The sequence below is a fragment of the Hyperoodon ampullatus genome, assembly GCF_949752795.1.
Source record: "Hyperoodon ampullatus genome assembly, chromosome: 3".
NCBI classification, from domain to species: Eukaryota; Metazoa; Chordata; class Mammalia; order Artiodactyla; family Ziphiidae; genus Hyperoodon; species Hyperoodon ampullatus.
This window is the reverse complement of record NC_136916.1, coordinates 101,086,863-101,113,681: the sequence shown is the minus strand read 5'-3', so window position 1 is coordinate 101,113,681 and position 26,819 is coordinate 101,086,863. Positions and strand designations below refer to the sequence as shown.

General features: G+C 37.2%; 1 protein-coding gene across 2 annotated transcripts in view; it reads right to left on the bottom strand.

Annotated features, from left to right (window-relative positions):
- DPH6 (diphthamine biosynthesis 6) overlaps positions 1 to 21,272 on the bottom strand; it is a gene marked incomplete at both ends in the record, with an annotated part of 177,350 nt that extends 156,078 nt beyond the window's left edge. Inside the window, 3 exons of one of the 2 annotated variants that reach the window (XM_079700110.1) lie at positions 12,542 to 12,735; positions 17,881 to 17,975; positions 21,232 to 21,272. In XM_079700110.1, the coding sequence (XP_079556236.1) occupies positions 12,542 to 12,735; positions 17,881 to 17,975; positions 21,232 to 21,272 (330 nt within the window). Of the gene's footprint in view, positions 1 to 12,541; positions 12,736 to 17,880; positions 17,976 to 21,231 lie in introns of those variants that run through there. The other variant, XM_079700111.1, reaches the window with a different exon arrangement.
- Between the last annotated feature and the right edge of the window lie 5,547 nt (positions 21,273 to 26,819).

Sequence of the window (26,819 nt, the reverse complement as noted above, 5' to 3'; positions counted from 1 at the left end):
GTTACTTAACCTCTGTATCTCAATGACATATCTGTAACACAGGGATAATAAACCAGGGTTGAGGTAAGGATAAATTAGAATATAATGTGTAGAGATTAGGACAGTGCCTGGCAGGTAGTGCTACATGAACAATAGCAACTATAATTACAATAAGACAAAAATAATTGAAAAAAAATCACATGGCTCTGGGCTTTCTAACAATCAATATAAAGAGGAAACTAAAATGAGTTGCGTGATTTAGTGTTCATACAATAAAAACCGTCTTAATAGTTATAGTAAGGCAAACCATTATAAACACTAAGTCCTGAGAGAAATTTCACCCTTGGATCGTTATAAAGTTGAACATGTAATATGGTGAAAATCTTCAACAGCATCCCTAGGGCAAATACACAGTGACAAATTCTGCACACCTCTTATGGACAAGGCACCATGATGAACACTGCAGAGTATCCAAAGTTGAAAAACACAAAGTTGTCCCTTCAAGAGGCTATAAACTGACAAGGAAGATATAATACATATGCAAATAATGACGTAAAACAAGGCATAATGTAATAACAACCCAAAAGAGTTACTAAACACAACAGAAATTCAAAAAGAGAAAGCTACATTTGAGAAAATCAGGAACACTGCTTTTTGTATCCCTATCCTTTTCTCTTTCAACATAAAATCCAAAGGTTTATTAAGAACCATCCAGAACACACACAAGGTCCAAGCCTGTTGGCCCTTCTCTGGTCATCATTTCCTACCTGAAATTATAAGATGCCACTTTTCACTCTATTATTTTTGAGATCTTAATATTTTTCTTGAGAAATGCCTGACATCCCCATCTGCTCTCAGGTGCCACCTCCATGCTACTTTCCTCTTCACTCTTTGGAAGCCACAGAAGCTCCCTCTGATCTCATAGCACATAGCTCAGTGGACAATAGATTCCTAACCTGAGTAGTCATGTGCACCCCTAGGCTAAAAGGCTTTCTGAAATTGATGGTTAAAATAGTAGTTCTTAAACTTTTGAAAAGAACAGATCGCTGTGAATCTATGATAAAAATTTGGACCTCTCCCCAGAAAAATTTACATTCACAAAAAATTTGCACAAAATTTCAGGGTTCAAAAACACCTTTCCCCTCTAAATTAAGAAATCCTGTCTTAAAGTATCAAGTTATCTTGCACTGAAGTCCACTAGCCTGATTCTTACTAGCTTTCTGTGATCAAGCCCAGGTTATATGACCACTCAAAATCTGTACAACTTGGGTGAGGGTTAAGAAGTCACAAAAATGACTGTGAAACCAATAAAAATCATTAAAGGAGGGAAATTGTGAAAGGCTCAAAAGGGAAGACCACGGGTTATGTACCAAGTGATGATGATTCTTCCTCCTCTCCTCACCACCTTGCAAAATTAGTATGTAGGAAAGAATCCACAAGGGAACTGATTTTAAAAGAGACCACAGACCATTTCAATGGCTCTAGAACTAATCTTAGAGTAGGCAGCAAAGTATTTTGCACAAGGAAGGGAAAATAAATGTCTGATAAATAGTTCTGCCTCTTCTGATTTGTCTCTGTTTTTATAGAAATCTATAGGGATCAATATTAGCTAAATTTTGTAAAGGTTAGATAGACTCAGGTTAGTAAGTCTAATTTAACAACTGCTCATTGAGCACCTACTCTGTGCAAGTACACGAAGTGACCACATGCCTCAGCACCATAGATTCTATGAATAAGGGTAGGAAAATTCTGCTGGCATTGAGAGGTAAATTGCTCTTATATACAGGAGTGCACATAATTGTCCCATTTTACTGCCTCTGGACATTCTAAGAGCCATTTTTTAAATCTGTTAATTCTTTACATACTATTTCAAAAGTCAAAATTCTCTAAATTTAGTTCATTAACCCTCAATGAAAGTCCTTGCTTAAGGCTTTTTACAAATGAGTTAATAGCAAATATACTGCTTCAATTTTAAAAATAAGCATAGTTTAACCCTAAAAGAACATGCCAAAATAATTTTTAATGGAAAAAAAAGCATCTATTAATAAGAACCTTTGTTATCTTTGGGTTCACTTCTTTATCTTCTTTTGAAACAATCCATGCCTCAGTTTACTCATATAGGAAACTAGACAGAAAACATTATTTCCACACATCTCTTGGAAGGTTGAATTATCTGACTGAAAGAGTCTAAAAAAGACTCAGAGGGCCAAAACTTAAGGCAACAAATGTAGTAGAATAAATTCAATCCAATATATAATATAAATTTGCCCCCATTAAAACCTCTTTCACAATTTGAATGATTACCATTCTTTTTCTTCTCTGCATTAATGTACTAATAAAGTCAAGAGGAATTACACTCATCTCCATGCCAACTTGCAGCTACTACTTAATATTAATATACTAGTGGAAATTTGTATGCAATGAAAAAAATTGACTTTATTTAGCTGTACTGGATTATTTTGGAAGCTAGGGAATAAAGGAGAAAGAAAATCTGAGACTGACATGAAGTTGACAGGCTTTAAAAAAAAAACTAACTTATACAGCATCTTTTTTTCTAGAAACTTAAAGAGGCTCTCATATATTTTCTCATTTATTCTCAAAACAGATAAAAAGGATAAAAGGAAGATATATCCAAATTTTACAGATGGAAAAACTGAATTCCAGAGAACAGTTGAACACAATGCCTGTATAGTCCATAAGAAATAAAAAAGAATGAAATACAATCCTTGCCCCTTGAAGTAATTATAACCTTTAAACAAAAACCCACAACAAAAACAAATAACACAACAAAACAGAGCCAGCAGCTCTGGATATCAAGATAGATTAAGTGCTATAAGAGAAATACAATGTTACATGAAACGTCCAGAGAGGAAGATATTACATTCAGTGGGGGCATATCAAGGAAGACATCAAGAAGGAGATGCCATGTTAAAGAAGGAATTGGAGAGGAAAGGTTATTTCTGAATAAAACATAGCACTCAGCAGGAAAGACAAGGACTATACGGGGAAGAATGAGTTCTGACAATAGTCTAGTGCAGGTGGAACACAGGTTCTATATGGGGGAATACTGGGAAAATATGAAAGATGAGATGAAGTCATATTGCAGAGCACCTAGGGGGTCAATGGTAAACAGCAAAGGTTTTTGATGAGGAGACAAATGTGACTGGATCTACACTCTAGAAAGACTAACCTGGCAGGAGTTTGCAGGACACATTATAGAGTGTGAGAGAGTGGAGAAAGACCACGGTAATTTGAATCCCACCTACATGCATGACTATTACGTTAAAAGCATTAATATCATACATTGCACTTCCCTGTAGGTGCTTTTATTTAGAGTCAAGAAATATGATGGACTATTTTAGCTGACTACATATAACCCTATGAAGAAGATGTAAAAGGACCATCAAGACTAACATTTATTAAGAGTTAATCTTGATTAAATGAACCCAGATTGATATGAAGCACCTTCTATACCATCCTGTACCAGATTAAAGAGATGACAAAGATAGGGTGCTGCAAAATTGAGGATCACAATATTTGTAATAGATAGCTATTGTAATTCATTTGATTATCAACAGTGCCCAGTGAAAGCTGAGTAGATTAGCCATGGAACTGTCAGTTTACAAGGTACCTTACATAGACTCCTTGTCACTTTTTATTTAAATATTACCATCAAGCCCTATCAACCCACCTCTTCAATGTCCTCTCTTCAACTTTCCCACTGGTACTCCCCCAGTTCAGGTCCTCAGAACCTTTCAGCTAGCCGAGTATCTCAGTTTTCAATTTGAACTCCTCATCTCCAGAATTCCACTTCCCTAATCCATTTCTTACATTATTAGTGGTTCAACCTAATGGCCTTCAACCATATAATTCTGTGTCATTTCTTTTGCAAAATCCTTCAAGGTAGTGGCCTTCAAACTTGTTTGACCATGACAATTTGTTTAACAGCAAGAAACACATATATACATGTAATGTTAACAGCCTAGCATGCACACACACACGCGTACATGTTTCCCAAAATAATAATTAACCTTACTACATACACTTCATTTTGATATTTTCTATTTTATTCTAGCCTCTTTCATTTAAAGGAAAAAAATGTGACCACTAAACTGAGTTTGGAAAATACCGCCTTAGGGACTCTTCACTGCCTGAACTTGGTCTAAAATTTAAGACACTCTTTTTTGTGGCTTCAACCTACCTTTTCAGACGTATTTCCCACTACTCCTTGAACTCTTGAGTTCTAGCCAAATTGAACTACTATTTCCCTAATATATCTCATGATTTCCAGCTTCCATGACTGTGGCTAAACTATGCCCTTAATTTGCAACATTCTCTTAGTCATTTTCCATGCCTGCCTTTGTCAAAATTGAAACAACCTTTAAGGATATCAAATGTAACTTCCCCTGTAAAGCCTCTCCTGATTCCCCAACACAGGGGACTTTTTTCTCCTCTGAATCCCCAAGCCTATTAAATGCACACTTTAATGGCAACTCTACATTATATTAGTTTCTTTGTGTATGTGTCTTATCTCATTAGGGTCTGTGAAGGCAGAGACTATATCTTGTACATTTTTTTACTCTACAGTAGTGGTACATTATAAGCATCCAAATAATGTTTGCAAAATGAAAGACATAAGAAGTCTCTAAATGGTAGTAGTATAGGTTAAAGTTAACAGGAAAAGTCAAGGTCAACTAACACATCCCTTTGATTCACTCAATTTTTTCTCACATGTCACAGAACAAGCCCCTATTAAATCATTTCTTACCAATAAAAAAGATAAGCTCTAAATATTTATTGATATTACCATTGATTTTATGGCTACTTTATGATTTAGGCACTACAAACTTGCTGAATGAAGACATTCCTTACTTAAAAGGGAAAGTTGACATAAAAAGTTCAGTTCAAGACCTATCATATTATTGTGTGACCACCAATAAAGTCCTATGTAACAAAAAATGTAAAGATAACAATAAAGGAATGAAGTAATTTATACTTATAAATCTTTGTACTGTGTTCTCAGTCATTTAATAGAGAACATAACAAAGACATGGTAAACAACAGGTCTAGAAATGAAATAATAGACTGTAGGACAGAAACATACATGTAGCATCTTAGACAACACAACTCCAGAAGTAGACATCAACAAAAGGTTTCTTTAAAAATAAATAGTAGCATAGTCCAAAAAGTTAATAGGACACAAACATCAGAGGTTGAAAAGCATAAAAGCAAGAAATTTGAAAGACAAGACAAACATACCCAACATACTTTAAAATATATAGAGTAGATGATAAGATAGAAAGAAATCTATAATTCGTAGAAGGAAGGAATACAAGGACATAAAAGTTAGTCTGTTGGTAAATTTATAGAGAGGCAATGAATCAGGCAAAAGATAAAAAGAAAGAGTATATAAGTGCATGTGTAATATACACACACATTCATTGATACTAAGTGGAGAAAAGTTCAAAGTTGAGGAGACAGAACGATAGTTTTGCTAGAATGAAGCAGTCATGTTTTCCAGGCTTTAGGGGAAATCTATAGATGAAGATTCTAGACCTGTGATAAGTTTACAAACTGTAATAATTGATGAGTATGATCCAACGTTTTATTTCCAGACAGATCATCCACCATGTACTTTCTCATGCATATTGACCTTATCATTAAAAGGGCCAGAGATGGCACAGCCTCTATAAGGCCACACCTGGGAGTTAAAATGACACTGGCCTGTGCTAATTCAGAGTTTTCCTATTTGGAGTCCAGAATCAATACTAGCAAAGCATTTCTTGTGCCAAGGGACTAGGCTTAATGTTCAAAATCATGGGAACCAACAGGACTTGAGGCAAGCTGTGCAATGTTGAAGAGCCAAAAGCAATCTGTAGAGGACTATGGGCCTGTTTAATTAGCTCTATGGGTTCTTCCTGAAAATCTTAAGGCCATCTTATATGTGCCTCCCGCTCTAAACCCTTTGGATTTGCCTCAAGCCACCCAATTATCTAGGGTTTTACCCTGAGATTCAAAGTGAAAAGAGATCCACAAAGTAATTTCCACCATAATAAGCAGGTTTTCTAAGATATATATACCAAAAATAACTTGAAAAAGTGTCTGCTTAGCATTTTTATAAAACATTCTGCAGCTGGGAATTATTCTTGGTACACTTAGTGGTGACACTGCCAAATCTGATAGGACACCTATTTTGAAAAGTTTCATTATGATGAATAAAAGTTTCACTTCTATTTAAGCTTCTAAATGAAAAAACAAAAATAAGATGAATTTGCCAATGGTTTTACATCATATTTTTAAACAATGTTGTTGCTCCCCTGCATTAGATAAATTATTATATAAAAAATAATTTGTTAAATTTTGGACTAATTTGTTTAACTACCCTTTAAAAGTCATCCATATGCCAGGAACATAGCTGGACACTAGAGATATAAAAATGAAGAGTACTGAGATTGTCTTTGAGGGCCTCACAGTCTAGCAAGAGACAATCATATAAACAATCCTAGTACTGATAAAATCCTAAGAAGCACAGTAGAGGTATGGACAAGCTGCCAAGGAAGAGACAGGAAGGTGAATTAGAGCCTATTCCACAGAAGGGTATGAAGCAACAAGAGATTCTTCAGAACAAACAGATAAAGGCATAGAAGAGCATAGGCAAAGACTCAGATATGAAGAAGCAATCTCCTGGAAACCTAATTAGTTCATTATAACTCAAACCCAGAAGCTTGTGTGGGAATGGCAGGATCAGACAGGTAGGCTTGCAAAGGCCTCTTCCTAAAGAGTCTTTTTTTGCCAGGCTAATGTGTTTGGACTTTATCTTAAGGGTGGGTTATTTAAGTATGTATGCAGATCAGCTGATGACAATGTGGTAGCAAGGCTGGAGGGTGCACAAGGCAATATTGAAGGCAAGTGGGCCAGTTAGAAGACTTGCACAGTATAGATAAAGAAACCATTTATGGTGGGAATGAAGTCAAAGGGCCAACTTCAGAAGTAATAGAAGTGATATCAAGAGGTCTTGTAGATCAAATGGTTATGGTTGGGGTGGGAGGCAACTGAGAGAAAGTGGAAGTCTGGTAGTGAGGCCCCAGGTTAGACTTAGGTGATGGGGTAAATGAGTTTTACTTAGTTTTCAACTAAGAGGGAAATACAGAAAAGGGAGCAAGTTTGTGCAGAAAGACAATAAATTTGAACTTGTTGAGTTTACCATGCCTACAGGATATTAAGGTGGAGAAATCATGAGCGACTGAATATACAGGTCCTAGAGTATAAGCTTACTGTTGTAGCTCCAACGGTCAACTACTTTTGAAAGAAGCCAAGAAGGAAGGAAAAGAGGGAGGGAGGAAAGAAAAGAAGGGGGGAGGGGTGGGGAGAAAGGGAGGAAGATCTCAAAAGAAGAACCATTTAGAATGGTTCTCAAGTTTGTAAGCAGTTGGAACCTATTTATTCTCAGGAAACTTGTTACTCTTTACCCTCTGCCACAGTTCAGCCTTCTACCGCCAACAGCCTGCTTTATATTTGGAGACCTATCCTTCCAACAGTGGGTTCTGTTCTTCCCACAGATCCACAGTAGATGTGGTTACAGCAATCACGACTCAGTCTCTTGCTCCATGAATGGCACAGGATCTAGGCCTGTCCAATCAAATGAAATCATTTTCTCCCAACAACAACGCATTCATGGATGATACATGTCAGGCCACTGAGTGACAATGAAACGTAAGTGGATTTTCCCTTTAGCTATTTAAGATTAGAGCTTTTCCTACTAGGTAGGAACTAGAAAGAATGTAACTGTGAACCATCTTCTAACTACAAGGGTCCAGACTGAGAAGAGAATCAAAAGAAAAGAAAGGCAAGAGATAAAAACAGCCCAGCAGGCGGGTTGGTCACATAGTTTGTATCCTGTTTCTAATCTACCTGAAGCTAAACTTATCTTTAGGTCATTGTCAGTAAATTCTCTTTTTATTTAAACTAGCTTGAACATTACTTCCTATAATCAAAAGAATTCTGACCAATACAAAGAGTAAAGTAGCAATTGATGTTTTCTAAAAATTTTAAATTAAAATCCAGTTTTAAAAAATAAGTTTTTTACAAGCCTGTCTATAATAGTAAATATTCTACCTAAAAAAGAAAAAAGATTATTCACTTATTGTTGTATTCAAATTACAAGTGTGCACTAGGTAACTTAACATCATATTTAACATCATCAATACCAAGATAAAATGCCTAATGCAAAAAGGAACATGAAAGAAGAAAAGTACCAAAGATTAGAAGAGGAAGACTAAAATTGAATACTCAACTTAGGGAAGAATATTAAATGAATTCCACTGTAATGAAATTAAGACAGATTTCTGGATCAAGAGATTCCATTAAAATGAAAACAAAGTTATAATCTTCAAAAAACAAAGAAAACAGGGGGGAGACACCAATGGAAAAGGAATTTCATTTAGTTTTCTTGAGTCAGAAAGCAGAAGAATAAGGAACAACAACTGATAAATCAACAGAGGAAGCTGTAACCTACTGTGTGTATGGAAGAGAAGAAAGCCAAGAAAGGAACCAAACGAGGCCACATTATTCTGAACTCTAGGTATAACAAGGATGAAATGTGAGGCTGGAAAAACTCTAATGTCAAAAGCGTTCACAGTCAGCTTTCCTCTTGCCTTATGCTTAGATATGAACAAGCAACCGAGACATTTGAGAAAAGCCTACAACATGAAACAGAGAGAAACATGAGAAAAAAAAACCAAAGAAAACATGAATATTTTAGGGAATGAAAGATAATGTTTAAAATCTCTAATCTGTATTTTTAAATGGATGTAGGGACGTTATATCTATAGAACAAAAAACAGATTGTTATTAAAAAAGGAACAACCAATAAACAAGTTCTTGGCTACTGAAAATATGATTGCTAAAATAAAAAGAAAATTTCAACAAGAAAGTAGGGCATTTAAAGTGGAAACCTCACAGAATGTACAACAAAAAGATACAGAGATGAAAAGTATGTGAGAAAACACAAGAGACATGAAAATTCAATCTGGGAGATTTAAAGTCTGACCAGTGAGGGCACCAGCAAAAGGGAATAAAGAAAGTCAAGGCGGGTAAATCATCAAAAAAATAATGGGAGAGCATTTGCAGAGCCATCTTCACACTGCAATTCTATGGACTCTGCCATTTTTTGTGTTTCATATTTGATAGCACGTTCTCTTCCCTGCCCGCCCAAGAAAAAGCCACAAGAGTTCTAGGTCTCATATCCACACATCCCTCTGCACAGGAGAAATACCTTATCTTCTGCCAACAATCCATCATCTTAGGCTTCATTCTATTTGGTACAATGCAGGTTAACAAAACCATCCCTGACCTAATGGCTATAGCCAGAATGCTGTGTTGTGACTGACTTTCACCTGCATTAATGTCACCCTACACCATCATTAAGAGAAAGAGGACAGAGATATGCTGCTACTCAATAGGATGTTGCAGAAGGGATAGAGGGGAAACAACCTTCAACATCCAGTGCACTGTTGTGACATTTCAGCATGTCAAACATAAAGACACAATCATAAAAGATAACAGAGAAGAAAAACAAGTCAGCTGGGGCTTCCCTGGAGGTGCAGTGGTTAAGAATCCGCCTGCCAATGCAGGGGACACGGGTTCGAGTCCTGGTCCGGGAAGAACTCACGTGCCACAGAGCAACTGAGCCCGTGCGCCACAACTACTGAAGCCCGCATGCCTAGAGCCTGTGCTCTGCAACAAGAGAAGCCACCACAATGAGAAGCCCGCGCCCAGCAATAAGAGTAGCCCTCGCTTGACGCAACTAAAGAAAACCTGCGTGCAGCAATGAAGACACAACGCAGCCAAAAATAAATAAATTAATTAATTAATTAATTAATTTTTAAAAAGAGTCAGCTTAAAGGAACAAATATCATATTAGCATCAAACTTCTCACTGGCAAAATGCTAGGGGACAATGGAGCAATGCCTTCAATGATTTGAGGAAAAATAACCTTCATTCTAAAATATTAAATTCAACCAATTTATCAATCAAATATGAGGGCAGAATAAGAACATTTTCAAAATGCAAGGATTTGAAAGTAACTTCTCTATGGAAGTCTCTTAATGATGGATTCCACTGAAATTAGGGAATAAACCAAGAAAGAGGGCGATATGAGATCCAGTAAGAAGTGGCTCCCAACAAGTGGAGAAAGAATACATGATCCCTAAACATATTCTCTATAGAGATATGATGTTTAGATGTATCCTTCAGTAACTATTTCATTGCTTTATGTGAATTAAAAGGAAAACACCCACACAATTTGAAAATTACTATATTTTCAGGAAATAATACAAGTTATCTATATACCAAACTAATCCAGATGAGAACCAAAATGACATTTTAATATTAGAGAAATTCTAAAGAATAAAAGACTAGCTATATGATAACCAGATATTTTGAAAACAGCTTCATATAAATATATATGTATATATATATCTACCTGTCATAATCACCTGACAATCTATGAGACATAAAGGCTTATTGCATTTCTATTAGTTTTCATGACTTCTAGAAAATAGTTAGGAAACTTTTAATTCTGAAAATTCTTCCAAGTCTTTCTACTTATTTTCAGCAATTAGTCAATTAAACTCTTTGCAAAAACAAGTACCTTCTACTCAAAAATTAGCTCTAATACTTGGGGGGGAAAAAGAGTTTACAAAAACAAAAGACTGACATACATATGAAAGTCACAAAACTGCAACCTGTTATAAATGAATGTTTAAAATGAAAATGAATCTAAATGCTTTCAATTCTTCATTAATATTCAAAGGATTAAAAAAATGCAATTCCATCTTTTCCTTAGAACAAGTGAAGTCTAACTTGAAGAATTATAGCTCCTCTCAATTCGTTTTTTCCATAATTACTCAATTATTCATTAGAATATGTAAGACCTCTATTGGAATCTTTGCACCGTGTTTTATAAATGGATTTAACTATAAAAGCCTGGTTATACAATCTCTTCCATAAAAGCAATATATTTCCAATATTTATGTCCTTAAAATATCCTATAGTAAAATTAATATTTTTGCACAGGAAAAGAAGGAACTATTTAGTCCCTGACAACCTGATAACATCTCTTTCAGCTATAGTTATAATTATCATGTACGAACTTCCAAAGCAGAAGTTGTCAAGATTTAACATTAGCATTAATTTATGTCGTAACTGACGGTTACTATAAAGATAATGGCAAAGCATCCATTTCTCCAAAGACAGCATGGATTGAAAGGGAAATTTCTTCTTAATTACTACTAATCAGCCCATTTTTAATTAAACTGATTAGTAATTTATTATCTTTCCCTTTCTCGGAAGCCTGTTATTATCACAGTTTCTCCAAAGTTATCAGTTACCAGTGATTTTTAAGCAATCCAATTACCTCTAGTGTTGAGTCCCACCATTCTGTAATATTGGTTTATGCTAAAAACTTAATACACAGTTTCTCTGTACCCTGAGAAAGAAATTTTGAAAATGCAGAATTTGTGCTCAGTATTTCACACCTCAAAGTGAATGCTGTCAAGGTTTTAGTTGTGCACATGGGAAGAAGTGAAAACTTCTTTTATGCCTTCCCCTTTGTTTGATAATCAAAATAGTTGTTATTAGCATGTACATCCCCAGAGGGAAGAAATCAGGTCCCTGTGATTTCCTTTGAAAAGTATCTACTTCTTATGCCATCCATAACTAGACAGTAAATTATGTAACAATTCTAAGTGTTTTCCCTACCAGTTTCTTTTTTAAGTAATTGACTATCAATGAGAATGAAAAGATAAAAGATAACTGCTTAATATAAAAGAATCTCTATTAATTAACATTTACTAAGTATAGTACTTACTAGATATATGAGTCTCATACTTTCTCTCCTAAATTTTCTGTCTAGAGAAATTAATAATGAATGCACATTGACTGCCAAACTCTTATATACAGGGACTTAAGTATTAAATTCATACCTCTTACTAACTTAAAGTAAGGCTCAGTCTCTCCCTTTCTTTAGGTCTATTTAAATTTCACCATATCAGAAAGGTCTTGCTTAACCACACCCTGCCATCACTTGTGATCACCTTGACTCTGCTTCATACTTCTTCATAGTACTCTTCACCACCAAGCATATAATTTGTTTGCTTACTGTCTGACTCCTTCTACTGGAAAGTAAGCTCCAACAAAACAGGACTTAGTCTGATCTGTTCATTGCCCTATCCGCAGTGCCTAGAACAAGCACATAGTAGGCATTCAAAAAGTACTTGCTAAAAACATGACTGAAAGGTCATCAGCTCCAAATTCCTAAGGAGAACTTAATTAAATATCATTTGATAGTTATGGGTGCCAGACTACACCAAAAGTTCTATTTTTAAATACTATGTAATATAAAGGCATAGTAATCGTTTTCTAACCAAAAAGACAAAATATCCTTTCAAAGGACAGTTGGGCTACTAGCAGTTGTAAATTATTTATTACTAAATAATTCAGTAAATGTAATTTACTAAATTACACACTAAATTCAGTAAAGGTAATTAGTCACTCTGCATACCTTAACAAGTTTCAAAAGCTCATAAAGATCTTCAACCTCATCACCTTCACATTTGGTGTACACTCGTCCTGTATCCATGCTCTTTCCTCTTATGGTACGGCGATAGAGGGGAAGAGCCATTGCTTCTGCATACAAATCAATGGCGTGATGACCCACTGTCTGATACATGTAGCTATCCAGCTCATCTGACCCCACTGCAACAATTAAAGTGGAAATAATCAGTCAAACAGAGTGAAAAAGAGTGGATTTGAAAGTCCACTGAAGTTTTACTGCTTGGAGAGCAGTCAACACAATTTAAAAGCTTACTACACTATATCTCTCTTCAGTTATTAAATGAAATAAAATATATAAGAGTTGCACATTTGTTCAAGCTGCATCCAGTTCACATCAGCTCTGGTCATTTCTACCGCAATTAGAAATACAAGTATACATAAATTTTTAAAACTATATATAGAACGTTTAAAGAGAAGAGTAATGTATCCAGCAAATTTTGAATAGTTTATTTGATTAAAGATTTTATTACATAAATATTCTTTAAAATCATTCAAAGTTATTCATGAAGTCACCTAGAGTTGTAGAAGAAACTCTTAATTAAATACGTACTTAGTTAATAAGTGACAAATATTTGTAAGAAAAAAATTTAGATGCTCTTGATATATCCTATATTCTTACTTCAATAAAACATATAAACATATATAAATTCAGTATTGTTAGAGCAGTTACAAATGTGTATAGAAACATAACTTAAGCTAATAAGTAACACAATCACTGGTTGTCACAAGATTCCAAAAATATCAATATGAGTAAAATATTCAAAACATATGAGTCACATCAGACTTTTTGGTGATACAAATAAGCTTAGAAATATATTGGAATATGCTTTCTGATTTCTTAACACTCTTTTTTTTTAGAAAAAAGAATCATGAATATACACAAAGATTATTTGCAAAGATGTTCATCACAGCATTCTTTATAACAGATTAAAATTATAGGGCTTCCCTGGTGGCGCAGTGGTTGAGAGTCCGTCTGCCGATGCAGGGGACACGGGTTCGTGCCCCGGTCCGGGAAGATCCCACATGCCGCGGAGCGGCTAGGCCCGTGAGCCATGGCCGCTGAGCCTGCGCGTCTGGAGCCTGTGCTCCGCAGCGGGAGAGGCCACAACAGTGAGAGGCCCGTGTACCGCAAAAAAAAAAAAAAAATTATAGTATATTCACATAATAAAATACTATGCAGCCATTAATACAATTTTGAAGAGGAGTATTTTCTAAAGTATGTTCTGCAGAATAGAAATTCCATGAGATATTAATAGGTATTGGATGAAAAAAAAGGACTCTGTGGTCAAATCAATTTATAAAAAATGAGGATAAACCATAGTAAACAGGTGTTTTAACTGCAGTTCTTCCTAGGCTAATCTGCTTTAAGGTGCTCTAACAAGGGGAGAGTGTATGAATTATCTCTCAAAGTTATCTATCCACAGAACACTTATATTTTCATGGTATTTGTGTTCCAAAGACAATATCTAGAAAATGCTATGGTAGAATACTACTTAATGACAGGGAAAATGTTCACAATACATTATTAAGTTTTCAAAAAATTACAAAACAATGTTTGACATATATGTTTCTATATGCATATATGCCAAGCAGGTCTAGGCTTTCCACTGAATGTGAAAGAATTCTATCAAAAGGCATGAAAAATGATATTGTAAGGCCCCTTCAATAATCAAAACTGCCACCATATGCTATCAGATTTTGGCTCACCAGACTTCTGAACCCACAGAACAGACTGGCTTCCATGTACTCACATTATTATTATAAATTTATCTAGTCCTGGCCCCAGTAGGAAGGAGAGATATAGCCAAAGTTACCTAAAAACCTTTCAGATTACCTTCATTTCAAGTTTAAACTAGATCTTTAAATGTATTAGTTTTAAAGGCAATTAATACAATCGAATTAATATATTTAAATAACTTTGACCTACTTAGCAAGAAACTTCCTGATGTTAGCCTAATAATTAAAACACTTTACTGACTTCAAAAACCTAGAAGACAATTTTCCTTTAAGGCTCCATTTAGTCCCAACCACAACGTAACTTTTATTAATGGAAGCTACATAGCAACAATGGTATGAGAGCAAATAAAACCAAAAGGCTCCACTGTTGCCTGAAGCACCTCAATTAACACGCCACAAGTTCCTACTACAAATTTAAAGAGATGGCTTTGTGAATTTTATGACAAGTTCACATTTATCCCCATTAATGGGGATAAAGTCTTTTCCAGACTACCCACTGAAAACTCAGTGCTGTGAATTTACTTTAACCAACTTTGTACTGGAGTCATCTCTACCAGTCATTCCTCACTAAGATTCCTTTTACATGGTTGGGGGAAAAAGTCAGGCAATGATTCATTCAGTAATCACCAACTTCCTGCTGACTTTAAATCACGATTAGCTAAACCCTCTCCATCTACCAACCCACAGCCATCTATTCTCTTCCATTACAATGAGAGTTGCAGCTGATTTTTTCCAGCTTTTACTTTGTAATATTCCAATTCCATTTACTACTAAACTTTTTCTCACTAACAATATTCTAAATAAATAGCTCCATTCCATATGAGGCGTAATGTAAAGATACACTTTGCGTGTCATCTTACCACTCTGCTAGTGAACCCCAAGCACATGGAAGGTTATAAAGACAGTCCTTAACTTGGTTAAGGTTAGGATTTTTGGTTAAATGGTTAGATGTAGGATTTTTCAACTTTACAATGGTACAAAAGCTATACGCATTCAGTAAAAACTGTACTTCGACTTTTGAATTCTCTTTTCCCAGGCTGTGGTCGATACGCTGTGTGATGCCCAGCAGAGAGCCACAGCTCCCAGTCAGTCACACGATCACAAGGGTTAACAACCAATATACTTAGAACCATTCTGTACCCATACAACCATTCTGTTTTTTACTTCCACACACTACAGAATTCAATAAACTACATAAGATATTCAACACTTTATTATAAAATACGCTTTGTGTTAGATGATTTTGCCCAGTGGTAGTTCTAAGCACAGTTAAGGTAGGCTAGACTAAGCTATGATGATCAGTAGGTTAGGTGTATTAAATGAATTTTTGACAGGATATTTTCAACTTATATATTTCAACATAACCCTACTGTAAGTCAAGGAAGCTCTGTACGTTAATGATTCAGTACAAGGTAACTGTAATAATTCATATAGAAAAGCTGAAGATAGAAACTCCAGGGAATGAAATTATATCATGTACATATTAATTATATAATACAATCTGCTTTTTAAATACCAACACCTCTAAAGACAGAAAGCTTAAAAAACTCACTTGCCTGACTGGCCACAAGGGATAAGAAAATTCTTTCCTTTGGTAACAGAACACAACCTGCAAGGAAATTCTGCTTCTTCTTTTATAATATAGAAGTTATAGTGTAGTTCCCACTCACCCTTAGTCAAAGAATTTTCTCTTTATTATTTAAAGTCAGAAATAGGAGGTTATTTTCAAAATATATCACTTCGATAAAGCTAATATCATTAATCATCAGAAGCCCAGTACAAAATCCTCAAGTGTATGTTTACCCCTGACCCTCTACAGGACCTCCACAGGACCTGTTCTATTTCTTCCTATAAAATATTTCTAATCTCTATCTTCCCCACTTCACTTCCAGGATTACTTGGGTCTTAATCAGAGAAGGAAAGAAAATTCAAATATCTGACTGAAATAACTGCTCGCTCTTGCAGGGCTAATTCTAGTTAGTTCATTATTCATCTGTCCATCAATAAACCTTGAGTGAATGCTTATCAGAGGCACAGAGCTGTCCGAAGTGCTGAGGAACAATTAAAGGAACACAAAAGATATGACCTCTCCTCTCAAGAAGCTTACAAACAACCTATTTGGGCATAAAGAAAAAAAAGAAAAAGACAAAATAAATAGAAAACAACTGTAAAATGATATAAAAACAAAAATTTAATATACTGGCAGCACTGAGGGAGGGAGGGAGGGAGGAAGGAAGGAAGGAAGGAAGGAAGGAAGGAAGGAAGGGAGGAAGGAAATATTTAGTGCTAGATCCAGATTCAACTAAATTTACTGGGTGCCTACTTCATGCCAGGAACTATGATTAGGGTTTTCGCTAATAATTCACCCTAAAATAATAGTAGAGCAAAAGCATGGAATTTTGAAAGAAGTTGAGTAAAGGGGATGATAAAAAGATCTTACTAGAAAAGTAGTGATAGAGTTAGACAAGTGTTAATCTCGCCCTATTACATTTTAGCAGTTAATATCTATGGTTGTATGGGTATAATAAAAAGAGTATAAAAAGCAAATCAGTGAATATTTTTCTTTTTTTAAAAGTCTGATTGGGAAAAAAAATAATTATGTGTGGTGATGGATGTTAAGTAAACTTACTGTGGTAATCATTTCACTATATATATATATATACCAAATCATTATGTTATACACCTAAAACAAATACAGTGTTATACATCAATTATATCTTAATTTAAAAAAAGATATTGTTGCTGTTTGAATTGTGTTGCTCCCAAATTCTTGTGTTAAAGTCCTAACATCTAATACCTCAAAATGTGACCTTACTTGGGAATAGGGTCATTGCAGATGTAATTAGTTAAGATGAGGTCATTAGGGTAAGGCCTTTATCCAGTATGATTGGTGTCCTTATTAAAAGAGGAAATCTGGACACTGACATGGACACAGAGAAAAAAACAGTTCTAAATGGGGAAATTTCATTGGAGAAAAACTGAAAAAGGTAGCTAAAATAAGGTCTATGGATTATTTGTAGATGTCCTTATTAACACAGACAAATAAAAAGTAGAAATACATTGTTCTACAGCTCTCTCACGTCTCACACATTTAGCTTACATCTAAGGTGGCTAAACTAGATGCTTTTAATAACAAAATTCATATATTATCATTTATTAATATATGTCTTACTTCCCAAGCTCCAAGAAGTTGTATCCTATTTAACTGTGCATTGCCAACGACACTTGGAAAAGTGTTGTAGTGGAACAGCAGTGCACTCTGAAGTAAGAAGATTCAAGTCTCAGCTCTGCAAGTTTATTCTAGCTATTTCACCTTGGGCAAATTTATAAAACTCTAAGCTTCAGTATCTTTGTCTAATAAAACTTTCTAGGAGTTCTTACGAGGATAAAGGATATGTAATTGAAAACACTTAGCACAGAACACAGCAGGTAACCAGTGCTAAAGATATATGAGTTCCTTTTATTGTTTGCATACTGCATACAATAGAATGCGATTATGAGGTTGGAGTTTCAGTCATTTAGAGAACTTTCTGATAGTTATACACTTACCTTGGTTTTCAGGTGGTCTTAGATTTGCTAAAGCAACAATCTGATGCCCAGCAGCAATGCACTGCATCATATTATAACAGCTGTCCTTCCCACCACTAAAAAATAAAGAAAGAAACAGATAAGACAAATATCAGGTTACTGACCATTATCTGATATAGACTCATTAGACACAGAGATAGAACACATTTTTTCAGCCTTTCAGAATATCTGAGGGACTATTTTACATTAGAATGCAAAAAACACATGTAATTTCCATAGCATACACAACTGATCAAACGAATCTGATTACCTAAGGCTACTACTAACAAGGGCTTATGAAATTATATGCCATTATAACAAAGACTATGCTAAACAAAAAATGTCAACTCTTCGGTTTGCGATAGTGGCTTTGCTTAATATATAAAGTGTTTTGCAAATAAAATATGATTTAATTTTACATTTCAGTTAAACTATTATATATACTTCTCAGATGAAATTTTCTATGAAAAAGCAGAAAAAAAACATCTGTTCTGTTCCACTTTAAGAACTCTAACAACGGTCACCATCACCAATTAAAGGATCAAATTAAAGATCTGAGATCCAATCAAATGACAAAGTTTGATGTACTTGGTGGGTTCAAATTCTGTAGAGGTTGAAACCAAAATGCTGAATTACACTGATGAAGTTAAACATCAGTACTATCAGTACTTCATCTTTCAGCCATCACTACATATGATGGCAGGACAAGGCCTGAGTCATAAATCTAATAAACAGATTGACAGGAAATTCTAAATTCTGGTACCAAATCTACCTACCTGGCAAAGCACTTATTCAAGACCAATAGTCATTCATCTATAACAAGGTTGAATGGCAACCTCTATACTATTTCAGTTTAGTACTCTCTTGCATGTTTCTTCCTTTCTTTTATCTTTGTCTCTCTTCGTTTTATTCCTGTTTCCCTTCATTCTAATCTTTGCTAAAATCTGCAAATGTACCCCCAGATAATGTTTAGACCTATTTATAAGCAAAGAAACCAAGAGACTGATTATCCTAGAAGTTGGCCCTTTTGCCTTTTATTTTAGTTCCCAGCATTTGTCAGCCTCTACCATATTCTGATCAGTAACAACTGTCATTCCAGAACTTCTCAAGGGGAGGGAGATTGAAAGGGGCAAAGTGAAGTTACACATCATGCTCTCTCTCCTCAGCTTCTGATGTTTCCCCCAAGTACCTCTTTCACAACTTCTCCTACTGAACCTCACTGTTTTATTTCCCCAGGACAAGATGATCTAATTCTTTAGAATATTTAGAATATTAAAGATTAAAGGGTATACATCCACAATCAGAACTTGTCCTTTTATTTTAAAATATGCTAAGATTTCAAATATGATTTTAAAATAGTATTTCCCAAATTGTGTTCTGTGGAACACTAGTGTCCAACAAATACTCTAAGAACAAAAGGTTTTCAAGGTCATATTAAGTTTAGAAAATGCTGAGTACCTTACTCACTTCTTAGAACATCACAAAGTACATCAGCATATGTTAGGGGAGACATCCTTCACAAGATCAGAATTTCAGTTCCCAATTCTGGAATACCAAACTAAGTTACTCAATGTGCTTGGGTTCACATGATTCATTATAAAATTAGAGAATGGTCTAACTAATCCTCAAGGTGTCATTCAACTGTAAAATTCAATGATGCAATCTTCTGTGTATTAGGAAAATATGCTCTTCGTGGTCTAAAGATAATGTAAGAATCTTGGTTTCACTTATTCCCTAGAACACACACACATATCCCATCTCTCAGTGCACACACTGCTTGCTTATTGCAAGCAGATTCACTGTATTAAGTTTAAATCCAAATACATTCAAGTGTATATGCATACAAATGTATATATGTATTATGTATGCATTCATATTTGTATGTACATATTATGTTCTGTACTCCTACTTATGTCTTCCAACATTTATACAGATCTTACATTTTAGCAACAATTTTCCAACATTGCCTTTTTTTAAAAGTAATTTGTTTTATTATAAAAGTTACATATGCACATTACAGAATATCTAGTGTAATGGATTATACCAATCTTCTTCTCTCCTTCCCTTCAACATTTCTGAGACTTTAGTTAAGTGTCTAACTTTAATGGTTAAACTTTTGGTAAACTGCATGTGGATATGAATTACTCATTTCCTGGACTGCTTTTTGTTCTTACTTATCTAGATCAAATGAAGTCCATAATGTTGGAAGCTTAATCACATTGTTTACAGAAGAAATTCATTGGGAAAAAAAATTATTTTAGCATTATAGTCCAGTATCCTAACAATGGCATTGAAGTAAAAGATGTTATATCGAGTCCTTAATAGGTCACACTATTGTCAGCCAGTGTTAATTTCGTAGGTCACTAAACAAAAACTTTCATGAAATCTTCAATGGGCTTCGCATGGTTGCCCTCTATTCATCTCACTCTATACAGATCCAAAACTCATCAAACAAATGTTCAAGTAGTCTGAATTCCCTTTTGCATTTTGTTGTTTTTTTCCCTTTTGCTTCAGTTTACAGATTGAGTATGGAGACATTTAAGCTGACCAATCTTTGGTCGTCATAGGACTTAATTTAGACACCTAAAAACATGATGGGTTACTAGATTTCAAACTCCTTTTGGAATATGGAGTATGTTACCGTAAGGTCACTTTTCTAAAAGCAATCATGAGTGTGCAAACCAATGGCAACTGGATCTAAGATAAAACAGGATAATTCCATCTCTATCCTTGAGCACCAAAGTAAAACACATCTATGCCATAAACAGTCCAGTCACTAATGGGACGGCAGGCGAGGGAGAGGTGGTCTTTTGCGGGAGGGGGCGGGGCTGGTAACAACCTAGGGAACCAGGCAGGGCCGGAGGACCGGCAGAAAGACTGAAGGGAACTATAAAAGAGGATGAAGAGAGAAAAGGGCGGGAGAAACTCAGTAAGTGGCGTCAAGCAGTGCCCCTCAAACTTCACAGCCCATTACAGTTTCTGAGAATCCGACTCCGAGTCGGGTCGGAGTAATTTAACCAGCTCTCGGGCGGTGAGACCCAGACATCAGTAGTTTTAAAGTGAAACGAATCTGAACCCAAGTTTGGGGCCCAGAAGACCAGGGAGGCGGCGACGAACAGCAAGGAGGAGCGCCAGCCCGGGACCGGGGACCAGCCGGGCCGGGCAGTAGCCCGAAGGCTCCGCCTCTTCCTGCTACCGGGAGGAGCCGCCGAGCCCCCGACACGCGGCTCCTGCAGGGACACCGTCAGTTCGGCGGCGGCGGCAGCTCCCGCCGCTCAGCAGAAAGAGACTGGAGGGAGGCAGGGAGGAGGAAGGCGGCACCGGGGCGGTTACCTGATCAGAGCCGCGACCCTCATGCTGGGCGCAGCGCGCATGCGTGCGGCGCGCGCGGGCCGCCGCCTCCGTGACGTGCGCAGGTCCTCGCCCGGGTGTTCATTCCGCCGCCTGTCAGGCGACCGGTGCTGCGGCCCCTGCGGCCGCCCACGGGGCACCTGGACGCGGAGTACGCGCCACGTTGGTGCCTAGTCCCTGAGGCAGGGAGTCCCGGCCCGGAAAAGAACGCTGTTTAGGCGCTGCCTAACCACCTAAGTGAGGGCACTGAAGCTGACTGGGAAAGGGCAGGGCCCGCGTCGCCGCGCTCGCGCTCGGAGCCCTGGATTTGTTTGGGTAGGAGAATGTTCAAAGTTCTTTATGCCGCCCATTGAAACACTTGTGGACATGCAAAGGGAAAGCAAGTTGGTCTTTACTTCCTCAGCCACCCACCCACCCCTTCCCCAGAAAGAGCTGCACCCTTTAGTTTTTTAGCTTTTGTCTCCTCAGCGCTTCCAACTTACCTCTGGGGCCACTCCCAGGACCGCTAGGCTCGCTGTGGTTTGGGCCCTTTGTGTAATAAAGAAGCTTAGAAGCTGATTAAGGCTCATGTCCTTGCAGAAAGAAAATCTAATTTCTAAATTTATTCACCAAGTATTTATTGAGTGCCTTTTATTTACCTGGCGCTGTTTTAGGCTCTTGGGATACATCCGTGAATAAAACAATCGCCTCCCGTGGGAGATTGCCGGGTGTGCTTTGCAAGGATAAGAGCGGCAAAAACAAACAAAAAAACCCCACCAATCACCTCCCTCCTGGAGTTTACATGGGAGTGGGGAAAGCAGACAGTATACTGCCAAAAGGTTACATAGCAGGTTGAAACATGTTAAGTGCTATGAAAAAGAATAGAGCTTGAGAGGAATCAGGAAGGAGGTTGTCGGCCTGTTGGGAACTGGGCTGTACAGCGAGAGGTGAGCGGTGGGTGGGAGAGCCAGCCAGCAGAGCAAAGCTCCATCTGCCACTCCCCTGTTGCTCGCATTACCGCCTGAGCCATTCCCCCACCCCCAATCCGCGGAAAAATCGTCTTCCACAAAAACCAGTCCCTGGTGCCAAAAAGGTTGGGGACCGCTGCTCTAGGCAGAAGAAAAAAACCAGAGCCGAGACCCTAGATGCATTATGTGTTTGTGGAAAAACAAGGCTGGCCAGTGTGGCTGAAGCCTCGGAGTAGTGGGAGATGAGGTTCTGGTGATGCAGGGAGGGAGATCATATAGGTGTTATTGATACCAACCATGGTTCTTGACCTTGCCCAATCAATAGAAGGTGACAAGAGGCCAGACAAGAAATTCAGGCAAGCAGTGAGGAGCAAAAACAAGTAATAGTTTCCCTTGATAACAAGTAACAGTTTCCCTTGCTTGCTCCCCGGGGGGGTCGGGGGGCAGCTGGTTCCTTATATGGGGTGAGGGTAGGGGGGTGTCCAGGGGTTGGCTGGGAGTGGTAGCTTAGGTGGTTTGCCCACCCCTTTGGTGGTGTTACGTGCAGGAGGCATGCACAGCACCCTGCTTTTGCTCCTGACACCCTATTTTTGCTCCCAGCTCTTTTTTTGGTCTTTTTGTATCTTGTTTTGTATAATTTGCCCCAACTGAGCATTCACACAGTTATTTTTAGTCCCTTATAGTTTCTTTGTATTTTGTTGCTCAAGGAGCCGTTTGTCCATGTGAAAGTACTGCAGCAAAGTGTACCACGTCCCAGGTCCCAGCCTGTCTTATTATTACCAACCCTTTCAAGTTGGGCTCCAACAAGGGTCCTCCTGCCTGGTTCGTTCAGAAGCAAAGCAAAGCTTTATTCTTTGGTCAAAGAATGGAGAGGTGTGAGTTCTCGCTCTAGGAGACAAGGTCTCCCCAACAGGCCATGGGCAGGGCAGCTTTATGAGGTTCTTGTCAATAGGGTGGGGCACAGTTGTGTTCCTGGGGGCACTTTAGACTTAAGTGCTGGGTGCAGCGTTTCTGCACAGGGTATGTTGTCCCCATCTTGAATTGAGGTGTTGTGCGCTAGGGCTTTTGCCCACAGCCCAGGCAATTTAGGGTGTCGGGTGCAGCAGTTTTGTGCTGGGAACTCTAATTCCACGTGTTAGGTGCAAGGCCTCTGCACACAACCCCCAATAGGCAAGTGAAACTAGACTAAGCACAAAAGAAGTTAGACCTTAACACCTAGATTCCATCTTATTTTTCCGTGGAACCCCAGTGGGCTTTGCCAGTGACATAGGTTCTTGTAGGCTGCTAGGGACTTCATCTTTTCCTTTGAAGTGAATGACCGTTGCGGGATTTTGAACAGACGTATGACTTAAAACTTTGAAAGAATGACACTGGGCTGTGTTGCGAATACACCTATTAGGAGGCTTTTACAATAATCCAGGAGAGAAGTGATGGAGCCTGGAATCAGGATGGTACTGGTGACTTTGGTGAGAAGTGGGAATGTACCAGATCTATTTTGAAGGTAGAGCCAATAGAGTCACATAGACTAAACATTGGATGTGAGAGGAAGAAAACCATGAAGGATGATGTCACCATAATGAATTAAATAAATAAATATATGTAAGGGACTCGTACCCAGTAAGCATTCAATTTTATTATACTATAATGTTCTCATTAACTCTGCTATTCTTAGTATGGGTGACTAGAGCAGTGACAGTCTGCATACACATTTCAGCATCTAAATGCAGTTTTAAAGTTCTGTGATTGTGGATATTTATGAAATGAGTCAAATATTTAAAGAGCTTGCAGTCTAGTTGGGGAGATAAGACAACTGCATGAAACAAATATTCACAATACAAGAGGGCATATTTTGGAAGTAACAAGTTATGTAATGCATATGGCAAGAGTCCCATGAGTTGAATCCACAGGATAAATTCTAGAAAAAAAACAGGACTTGAATGATGGGCCAAAATGAACAGGAGGAATAGGTAGACCTTACAAACAAAGACAGATGAAGGAATTCAGAGCATGTCACCCCAAAAGTGCCACTTTGGCATATTGATTAAGTTAAGGGCACTTGAGAAATAGCAGGTGCAATAAGGGCATTCTGAACTCCTTTTTATTTCTGAAAGCAGGAGATAAAAGCCCAATGTAAAAGGTGCCTTCTCTGTACTTAGGAGAAAAAAAGATATTCTCGTTGCCAGAGATAGGAAATGGGGAATCAAGGCCAAAAGAAATCTGTGCAAACAGAACTTGTTAAAAATATGGATTCTTATCTTCCTTTCGCCTCTCCATATAGTTTAGTTACTTTTCTACAAATACCTCTCTTTGTTCAACCTACTATAAAAGCATGTAGGTTCTGCCATCTTTTGGGGGCTGGTGGGGAGGATCTTCATTCTGTTGTGAAGGCTCCCATGTCCATGTAAGAAATTTTAGTAAAACTTGTATGTTTTTTTTGCCAGTTAATCTGCCATAGGCGAGTTTAATTCTTAGCCAGAGAACCTAAGAGGGTAGAAGAGAATTTTTCCTCCCCTACAGGAATGAGTATGGTGTGTTCAGCAGTAGTGGGCAAACCTGCCTGATAAGTTGTAAGAGTATATAAGAGAGAAGGGAAAATAATTTGGATGGATAAAATGATGCCAGATTATCCAGTGTCATGGAAAGCCAAAATGAGGAATTTCAACACCAGTATTTTTAAGGAAATGCTTTAATTTACTTTGAAACAAATATACTAATCCTGAACATAGTAACATACTAATATTGAAACTTCACAAAGTAGTTTTTAAAAGACTCACAAGTTAATAAGGAGAACTCATTTTTAAGTAGTCAATCCATTTGTCGATAAGTAATTTGCCCAAACTTCAAGAAAAGTTGGCTTAGCAGGACCCCTATATGCATAGCGTTCTACATGGATAGTGTAAAGGTAGCTGCAACCCAATCAATGTCAACAAGATAACAGATTTTATATCAGCATAGTCTAAAGTAATTCTTTTTATAATATATTGAAATGACTTGCCCAAGATTCGCCTTCCAAAGGCATTGTGAGCTCAATTCCTACAATCTCAAACTGTTATAAATGACTATGTATTAGTTTATAAAGCCAACAAAATAGGTGAATGGAAAATCAGCCTCAAAAAATCTCAGTTCCTTGCCAGTTTTCTTAGGGGAGACTCTTCATAGCCAAATACTGTTGCTGGTAATAAAAAGTTGCAAGCTGTCACTGAATTCTGCTTCCTTGGCAACACATCTCAATGATGTACTGATTGATAAAGATTCAGATGATCAAATCAAAAACCCTATAGGTAGATACTCCTCAGAGATCTTGAGAGGATTTATCCATACAACTCAAGCCAGTGCATCTCTCTGAAGTCATGCCATGCAGGGAATCATTGGAAGATTTCCTGGTGAGGATTTAGAAAAAAAGGAATTAAGTGATTATTTGGAAGATTTAAGGGCATCATTACATGAGTGTCTAATGCATTTATATTAATAATGACAACTTATATGGGCCAGGCACTCTCCTAAGTGTTTTAGGTGTAGTGACGTAACTATCGCAGCAAATATATGAAGTAGGATACATTGTTATTCCCATTTGCAGATGAGAAAACTGAGCACAAAGAAGTTAAATAAGCTGCCTGTTTTAGTCAGTTTGGACTGCTTTAACAAAATACCATAGTGTGGATGGCTTAAATAACAGACTTTCTTACAGTTCTGGAGGCTGGGAAGTCTGAGATCAGAGTGTCAACATGGTCTGGTTCTGATGAGAGCTCTCTTCCTGGTCTGTGGATGGATGTACCTTCACGTGGTGGAGAGAGCCTTTTCTTATAAGAGTACCAATCCCATTCACGAGGGTCCAATGTCATGACTTAATTACCTCCAAAAGGCCCCACCTCCAAACACCATCATATTGGGGATTAGAGCTTTAACATATGAATTTTGGGGTAACACAAACATTCAGTCTGCAGCACTGCCTTGAATCCTAGGGCTAATAAGTGGCAAAATCAAGATTCAAACCCAGGCAGCCTAACTCTTAACCACTGTACTATATCTGCAACTGAAAAGGCCAGCTTGTTATTTTGGCAAATATATCCTATTTCCAAAATATGTTTGGAAGGACATTACCATCATTCACTTCCTGAATTTCCTTTTTCTATGCTTCCAAGCTGACCAATACTTTTTCTGAAAGACACATTTTTTTTAAATTGGAGTATAGTTGCTTTACAATGTTGTGTTAGTTTCTGCCGTACAGGAAAGTGAATCAGCCTTATGCATACATATATCCCCTCTTTTTTGGATTTCCTCCCCATTTCGGTTACTACAGAGCATTGAGTAGAGTTCCCTGTGCTATACAGTCAGTTCTCATTAGTTATCTATTTTATACATAATGTATATATGTCAATCCCAATCTCCGAATCCATCCCACCTCCTCCCTTCCCCCCTTGGTATTCATACATTTGTTCTCTATGTCTGTGTCTCTATTTCTGCTTTGCAAATAAGTTCATCTATACCATTTTTCTAGATTCCATATATATGCATTAATATATGAATTTGTTTTTCTCTTTCTGACTTACTTCACTCTGTATGACAGTCTCTAGGTCCATCCACATCTCTGCAAATGGCACAATTTTGTTCCTTTTTATGGCT